This window comes from Diorhabda carinulata, chromosome 7, assembly GCF_026250575.1.
Source record: "Diorhabda carinulata isolate Delta chromosome 7, icDioCari1.1, whole genome shotgun sequence".
Lineage (NCBI taxonomy): Eukaryota > Metazoa > Arthropoda > Insecta > Coleoptera > Chrysomelidae > Diorhabda > Diorhabda carinulata.
The window spans coordinates 21356236-21365410 of NC_079466.1; the positions used below are offsets into that span (position 1 = coordinate 21356236).

The 9175-nt window shown below is 30.9% G+C and overlaps 2 protein-coding genes across 4 annotated transcripts in view; both read left to right on the forward strand.

Annotated features, from left to right (window-relative positions):
• Positions 1 to 96: 96 nt before the first annotated feature.
• On the forward strand, positions 97 to 2979 carry LOC130896166 (serine/threonine-protein phosphatase 6 catalytic subunit). Its single transcript, XM_057804071.1, has 5 exons — positions 97 to 336; positions 391 to 678; positions 2006 to 2160; positions 2505 to 2617; positions 2753 to 2979. The coding sequence occupies exons 1-5, from the start codon at positions 169 to 171 to the stop codon at positions 2941 to 2943; spliced, it is 915 nt and encodes a 304-aa protein (XP_057660054.1). The 5' UTR covers positions 97 to 168; the 3' UTR covers positions 2944 to 2979.
• Positions 2980 to 5433: 2454 nt separating this feature from the next.
• LOC130896122 (uncharacterized) overlaps positions 5434 to 9175 on the forward strand; it is a 104443-nt gene continuing 100701 nt past the window's right edge. For 2 of the 3 annotated variants that reach the window (XM_057803920.1, XM_057803921.1), the window contains exon 1: positions 5434 to 5662. The gene's annotated coding sequence lies outside the window, so the exon portion shown is untranslated. The remainder of the gene's footprint in view (positions 5663 to 9175) is intronic. The other variant, XM_057803922.1, reaches the window with a different exon arrangement.

Genomic DNA, 9175 nt, shown 5'->3' on the forward strand with positions numbered 1-9175 from the left:
ATTCAGATTAAAATATACTGATACCGTATATTTACAATGAGAGAGCTCTTCTTTTTATATTTAGAGCGCGCCTAATGTCAAATTTCTTAAATGACATTTATAACAAGTAACCGTCAATGCTATAGTTTTTGTAAGTGACAGTTAATATAACCAGAACCAGAAGCAACAATGTCTTCTGAACTTGATAATTGGATAGAAATTGCAAAACAGTGCAAGTATTTACCAGAAAACGACTTAAAAAAATTATGTGATATCGTGTGCAGTATTTTATTAGAAGAATCAAATGTTCAACCCGTATCCACTCCTGTTACCGTTTGTGGAGATATACATGGACAGGTTAGAAGAAAATTTTCTGGGTGTTTTGATATTTAATGATTTTTTTTCTTCCAGTTTTATGATCTCGAAAAGTTATTTCGGAAAGGTGGACAAGTTCCTGATACAAATTACATTTTTCTAGGCGATTTTGTTGATAGAGGCTACTACAGCCTGGAAACATTTACAAGACTTCTTACACTCAAAGCTAAATATCCAAATAAAATAACTTTGTTAAGAGGCAATCATGAAAGTAGGCAGATTACACAAGTTTATGGTTTTTATGATGAGTGCATGACTAAGTATGGAAATGTTAATGCTTGGAAATATTGTTGTGGAGTTTTTGATCTACTAACTATTGCTGCAGTAAGTTTTTAAAATAATTAAACTGATATAAAATAATTGTTGATAATAGAATAAAAACTGATTTCATCAAATTTATACAAAAGTTTTAAAAGGTTTTTTTTTTTATTTTCATTGTATTCTTCATGTTAATTATCAAAATGAGTGCTTTATTCCATCAGTTTGTACTTATATATTTAAGAGTTAACACGTTGACTGCAAATTAGGGGAAACTCGTAGATTGTGTTCTTTTCTTGGACTTCAACTATGAGTTATATAGTACTGTGATTTTGTGTAATTACAATTAAACTCTTAGTATATCAATACTAATCCATAGATGGGCTTTGGGGAAAGTACAAAAATCAATGCTTACATGCATTAACAAAACATTTATTGAAAAACAAATAAAAAAATATAAGAAGATCATCCTCCACACCGAGAGCTGGCAGTTTTATTTTAGAAGTTAAACCTTTTGGGTCATCTAATAGTGTTTCTCAGACATAGGAAAGAATTTGATCTGATCTGTTAATGCCAGATATTCCATTATTGTAATCTCGAATTATATTTGGATTCATAGAAATTTTTCCATTTCAACAGCATGCCTGTTTGAAATGCTAAGATCATCTCATTTGCTTTTCCATTTGCATGTAACAGGACCATTTTGCTGCCAAAAACATTTTGGAATTTCCTAACTGCTGTTAATTTCCTCAGATTTTCTGCTGTAAATCTTTTATATTCATAACCAGACTATCGGACTTGCATAGTTTATACAGTTTGATACCATATTTGTGTTTTATATTTTTTATGCATTAATGGAAAACCAATCTTCCCCACCATAGTATTATGATTTTATAATAGAAAGTTCAATCTTATAAAAGTAACAGTTTGTCAATTCTACAATAGTCTTGAATACTGACTAAGCCGATAAGTACAAAGAAATATCCGATAAATATATATAACTTTAATGTAATTTGAATGGCCAAGAAAACATTCTGATTCCAGTGTGACTTCATGCGCGTGTCATGTCAAATTTGAAGCCAATAAGTCAGCATACCAGTGTTTGTGTATCCTGCTTCAGAGAAGCGACAGAAGCCAACTAGGTTTAATTCGCCAGACTTTTTAAAAAAAAATGCATTTTTTTGCTTTTTCATGATAACTATACACTAGAATTAAAAAATAATATAATTAGATTAAATCAAAATGTCAATTTTTTGACAAGATTTCTAAAAATTAAATTGTTTCCGACATTTGGGTAAATATATTGCATTTAGTTTTCTATACTATTAATTTATATCTAATAATTATTAAGTATCTTAGAGGTAGAATTTTTGTCTTAATTCATATTTTGTAGATTATAGATGAAAAAATATTGTGTGTACATGGTGGATTAAGTCCAGATATTAAAACTTTAGATCAAATTAGAATTTTGGAAAGGAATCAAGAAATACCTCATAAAGGAGCATTCTGTGATTTAGTATGGTCAGATCCAGAGGAAATAGATAACTGGTAAATCTACTATATTGAATATATATTATTAATAAAAAAGCTTATATTGCTTAATGCATTAATTTCACTATGTTAAACATAGGAAGTGAAAATAAGTTTTCATAAATTTATACTCATATTAAATTGTCAGCATATTTTTTTAAATTGATGAATAATTTGAAAAAAAAATATATATAATTAAAGTCAAAAGTATCTATTTTAAATTTCTTTAATTTCTTATTTCTTAGACCTTAGACTTTTTGTTTGAATTATCTACCTATCAAAATGCTTCAACTATTCGCTACTTACTAATAATATCTTTCTTTTTTTTTAAGCAATCTCAATAATACAAATTTATATTTTAGGTCGACAAGCCCCAGAGGTGCAGGTTACTTATTCGGAGCCAAAGTTACTCATGATTTTATGAAAATAAATGCCTTAACATTAATTTGCAGGGCTCATCAGTTAGTACATGAAGGTAGATTTTGTTTAACAATAAAATAATAACTTATAGAATATTTACTGCTCAATGAAAAACCGACATATAATTAGAATACCTGATTGCTAATTTTTTTTTATAAGATAACCGTTGTTTAGCTAAATATTTTTTTAGGTTATAAATACATGTTTGACGATAAACTGGTAACAGTATGGTCAGCACCGAATTATTGTTATCGCTGCGGAAACATAGCAAGTATTTTGGAATTCACCACGCCAGACAAGGGAGAAGCGAAATTGTTTCATGCCGTACCGGATTCAGAAAGAGTTATACCTAGTAGAAATGTCACACCGTACTTTTTATAAAGATTAATTTTAAATATATTTTAAATATGTTTTTAATAGTTTGGTTTTTTTCACTTCTGAATTGAACATTATCTAAAATTTTAGAGAATCAACCAATTACAAATAGAAATGAAATTTTTTAACCCATTTGTCGATCCATAATTTTTTGTCGACGTTGAATATACATAGTGCAATCCATGAGTTCTTTATCTCATTCAGTAGATAGAGCGTGTTCGCAAAAATATTTATGTACGCGTCAGTGACAAGTTTTAACAAGCTTTACACAACGTTACAACTTGTTTTGCTTCATTTTATTATAGTAGAGCTCGAACGACTCGACATTTCAGTCTATTTTGAAAAATGCGTCAAACTGAATTTCTCTCTGTTTTTAGTCAAATTATAATTTTCGACTTGCTAATACACAAATAAGATCGCGAAGATCGAGATCGTTTTGGCGAAAATGAACTTTAATGTAATGAAAACGGATCTTGCGTTGACACAGATACCTGAAAACGATACATTTATAAAAAAAAAAAGATTAAAAAACTTGAAATAACAATAATTGAACCAAACTATTATTGAGAAAAGAAAAGAAATAGCATAAATAGGAATGGAGGACAAATTATATATTACAGTTAATAGCAAAAGAAATAGTATAAAAAAATGTAAAAGGAACGTAATGGTTCTCCAAATAGAAATATGGACAATAATGAGGAAAGAGAGGACAATTGGTAATGAGACCTATAGTACAAATTAAGAAGCAGCATGCTAAACAATTCTACTCATCTAAACAACTGAAATGGATAAAATAATGAATTGTTGGTGTGAAAAAATGGGAGCTGTTTACAGTGACTTATGTCCAACATTCTCAAATAAAAATTGGTCTAAGTTGCTTCGATGGAGACGAGAATCAGTAGAAGTGGACCCACAAGAGGGCCGGCTGCCCACGATGCAACTGTTTTGAAACAAATATTGCAAACCAGTTGAACTTGCAACGGTTTGGTAATCTCGGCAACGTATAACAGCGGGGAGCCGCACATTGAAACTAGATTGCAATCGGTTGTACGTGACCATGATTCCGCGGTCGCAGTTGCGTTGCAGGTGTTGTTTCATTTGTGGGAGAATGGGAAAAACAGCTTTTTATCAACATTAGATCAAAAGTATCTAAAAATATTATATCACCGTTGACTTTACTCTAACCTAAGGTGACCATTCTTACTGATTTTCAGAACTTTAGTCCGGGTTAGTCATTAAACAAAACCAATACACGAAAAGTACTGTTTTTAGATTAGAATATATTAAAACAAAAATAATAAAATTAGAACTGGCAACCCTGATAATTCCTTATGATATCGGGAGGTGTCGCATGAGCAGGACCGCCACGACGTCATAGAAGCCAGTGGTGATATGATATACTAACTAGGAGGAAAGAGATGATAGTTGGACGGAGCCAAATCTGGTAAATAAGGGGGGTGTTCTAGCAATTCAAACCCTAAATCACGAATTTTTTGCATAGCAACACGAGATTTGTATGCAGGGGCGATGTCCTGCAAAAACAAAACACCTTTGGATATATTTCCGCGTCTTTCTCTTCAATTTTTTCCCGTAGAGTGGTCGAATATTAATCTCCAGTTATTGTTCTACCCTTATCCAAAAAATCAATCATGATTACTCCATGGCAATCCCAAAAAACTGAAGCAACACCTTTTCCAGTAGATTTTTGGAAACGAAACTTCTTAGGTCTTCGAGAACCAGAGTGTCGCCATTCCATCGTTAGTTGCTTTGTTTCTGGATCGTAGAAATGTACCCAAGTCTCATCCACAGTTTTCAAATCGAGCACAGATCGAATGCGATGCTTCTACCCTTGCACGCTTTTGGTCAAAATTCAAACATTTGGGGATCCATTTTGCAGCAATTTTTCTCATGTCCAAATTGACGTGAACTATATGATGAAAGCGTGAAATATTCAGTTCTTCAGATATCCGTTTTAGACCAATTCGACGGTCTGATAAAATCATGTCATGAACTGCATCGATATTTTCGGGGACTGACACAGAAACTAGCCTTCCAGATCGGTCATCATCTTCAATGGAAAATTTACCTATTTTGAAGCTTGCAGTCCAATTTTTCACGGTTGCATACGAACGACATTCATCACCAAGGGTATTAAGCATATCTTCGCAAGATAATTTAAATGCAACCTGTATGGAATGCTACGAAAATATATAGGAAAACAAAAATTTGTTAAAAGCAATTGATTCCTCAGAAAAATATAAAAAAACAAACTAAATTGAATAAATCCTTATGTTTATTATGTTTTATTTTTATATTGTAAAATCATATTTTAGTTTTTTATTTACTTAGGTATTCAGTTTAGCCGTTGGGTGAATTTTTTATAAAAAATTGTAAAATTTGAGCGTGGTTGGTCAAAATTACTCTAACCAATAAATCGCGTACGTCTATGACTGAACCAGAAAGTAAAAATAAAAATATTTGAAAACATCCACTCGCATACAGGTGCAGTGTAAGCTGCCAAATATCACAAAATTGTGTTAGAAACTTGTTAGATTCAGTGAAACAGTTAATATTAGTTGAAATAGGAACAGTTCGAAGCGGTTGTTCGCGCGAGCGGTTTTTGTCTACCTAAAGCGGAAAGTTGGAACAATATTATTGGCATGCAGTTTATCACAATAGATTAATTACGAGTTTGGCTTGTGTTCAAGTGTTTTCAAAGACAGTAGTAAGTTTTTATCTTCTCGTTTTAATAGTTGAAAGAGCACTTACAGACTCTTTATGAAATACACTGCAATAAGTATCAATTGTTTGATTATTTAAATTAAATAGTTAAGTTCAACTTAACAACTTTTTACGTACGAAATGTTTAGTGCTGCGTCTATATGTATTTATATCGTGAACATTATATAACAAAGTTTGTGAGTCCCTAACCGACTTTTAGATTCCTTGACACACAAGATCCATTTAAAAATCTTTGGATAATCCAACACTAAGCGATTATTTTGTAAAATTTTACTATACAGGGTGTTTCGGATTAGCACTCCAAAGTTGGTATAACAAAACTTCAAAAAAAGCTTCGTAAGCAAGTTATGGTGATCCACCAATAATAGGAAGCCGTATTGAATGTCTCGGGTCTGAAATTGTCAATCAAATTTGTTTGGTCTATACGTATTTTGACCTGAAAAATTGAATACATCTATAACTGTAATAGTTTCTACGTTAACTGACGTAAAATACAAAAAACTCATTTCCAAAATACACTTTCTTTACGTTTGGAGTAAAATAACTTCTCAAATGCCTGATAAATGCATTAAAATTTCAAATAAAACTTACAGAAAATTCAATTCTGAACACACAATTTGCTCATTTTTGTTTTGACTTTCATTCAGTAAAATAAAGATATTTTCAACTTGCATTCACTTTTTATTGAGGTTGTAAACATCATTCTCTTCAAAATTAAATTTTCTGTAAAGTTTATTCGAAAGTTTAATACATTTATTGGGCATTTAACGAAGTTATTTCACCCCAAACGTAAAAAAGTGTCTTTTATATTTTACTTCAGTTAACGTAAAAACTATTACAGTTATAGATCTGAAACCTGTTTTATTCAATTTTTCAGGCCAAAATACGTGTAGATCAAACAAATTTGCATGAAAATTTCAGACTCTAGACATTCAATATGGCTAAGTTTGGTTATACCAACTTTTTTCCTTACATTTACCTATAGAATTATTTCCCGAGATATTAGAATGCTATTACGTAACACCCTGTATATTTTTCAAAATATCTTTCTTGGATTTTAAACAGTTGGTTCATTCGATAAAACGATTTATCGAAAACATCTGTCCAACACTATTTTTAAATTTGCTGAATTCGTGGGCTGTCAATGTTTGGGGATTGGAAATAATTTTATTGGGATAGTATCCGCTTCGTGTCTGCGCTTGCTATGTACCAACATAGCGTTGTTGGGTGATTTTTAGAGTAGACGGATGGATGGGTATAACTGCGGTTGGATTTTTTGATAACGTCGCCCATTTGGCCGATGAACGAGTTTATCAAAGAAACCGCAGCAAACCTGCAAAACCTCCATTCATTGGATAACCACTGAACCATTGTTCTAGATATACTGCAAGAAAAAATTATCTGTAACTAGACACAGAAAGTACTACAATGTCCTGGAATACTGCAAAAAAATATATAAGGTGGGACTTCTCCGTAGAGTAATTAATTTAATTATTGAAGATATATAGCAAACGATACTAGACGATTTGGGTGATAGTGAAGTTACTGTGTTAGTTGCTCAAATTTGTCCACGAAGCTTACATGAGAAACTTTACAGTATGATATATATAAAAACTAAGTTTTGTTGTTAAAACTAATTTCGTACCGCACTAGATCACATACTATTTAAAAGCTATTGAGAAAGTAAGGAACTTTTGGAATCAAAAAATATTATCTATATCTATATCCTCCTAACGTTTATACTTATCTCCATTTCAAACGTTAGTTTCGACGAGTTTTACATAGAATTCACCATTTCCAGAGGGAATATTCCATCTATCATGTTTCTCATTGAGATAATTGAACGCCGATTGAGAAGCCACGCATGCAGACATTAGAATATACTTTTTGACTAGCTCTCGTATAATATTTTAGCTTAAGACGTAGATCAAAGTATATATATTGTAAGTTGATTGTTGTTTATGCTATTTTTTGATGCTTTCAAACTATACAATCATTTTTTACTTATACTTAACAGCGTTAACATAAATGACTCAACTTTTTATTTTTTGAAATGTTTCTTATGTACTCGTTAATCAATCTGTAATCGTGATTCGTATTACCCTTGTTTAACAGAGCGTAGCGTTATATATAAACAGGGATATTACGTATGAATGTACTGTAAACAAAGCGAAATATTTTTGGCAAAAATTCTGTGCTCCTACGACAAGATGTAAATAATAGATATCATAAGCGTTCATATGAAAATTTCGTTAAGTATTTCAAAAAAAAATTAATCATTTATTTAAAATTATAGATATTAATATATTTTTCAGTATTTATAAACACATAATAATGATTATCGACAATGTCAGTAGGTCATTCTAAAATTCGTTGCATAAAATCATGACAATAAATTTAGATTACAAAAAAGGTGTTTTTACTACAAGAGCTAGACAGAAACTGAAACTGAAAATAACATCTCGAACAGTTAACAAAAAGATAAGTGAAGAATTCTAAGTAAGGTGTCATATTATATTTTATAGGTGTTAGCAAATTCTCAGCTCGTAACGGCCGCGATCTTTTTTTATCTATTTTCAGATTTTTAGAGGATTTACTAGATTTGGGTACAAAAAAAATAATAACTCTGTTGCCATAATATATTTACTAGCAGTTAAAGAACAAAAACATTTTCTTACTCTTTTTGTTTTACAGTACTTTTAATCTTATTCTCTTTAACGATAAAAGCGAATTTACAGTATTTTCACGATTTCGCGAATCCTACTGACTGCGCCAGATGAATATTTGAAAAATTGAAATTCGTTTTTAAAGAGAAAACTTATATTTTAATTACAAAAAAGGTGTTTTTAGTACAAGAGCTAGACATAAAATAAAATTGAATACATCATCTTTAATAGTTAATTAACGAACAATAAATGGAATTATTTTTGTGAGTGGAATCCTTCTAAGTCTAATTCCTTTTCTTTGGTGGAATTCGTATTGCTTCGTCTTCTTTTCGATAAGTAGTAAGCTAATATTATTGCGAATAAAATAATTGTTGTCGAAATTGTCGATATGGTTAGTATTATGTAATTAATAATCTTTCCCTCAATGGGTTTCAACTATTTGACAATTCTGTTAATTTCGTATAGATCTTTGAGTTTTATTTCTGTAAGGTTTAATTGCATTGTCATAACGCTCACCATTATCAGAGTATCGATGGTTGTAGATAACAGTTTCTTCTCCGAGTTTCTGTTTCTCCAAAGAATCGGTGGCTGGAAGTTCACAAAAGGTAACGTAAAGTCCTCACAAGGGTAAAATCTTTAGATTCCCGATAAAACATTGAAACGTTGAGGTCCCGAAATTTAACTGTAATAGTATTTTTACGACCTCGCGAATCTTACTGACTGCGCCAGATGAATATTTAAAAAATTGAAATTCGTTTTTAAAGAGAAAACTTATATTTTAATTACAAAAAAGGTGTTTTTAGTACAAGAGAACTAATGAACCAATTTGA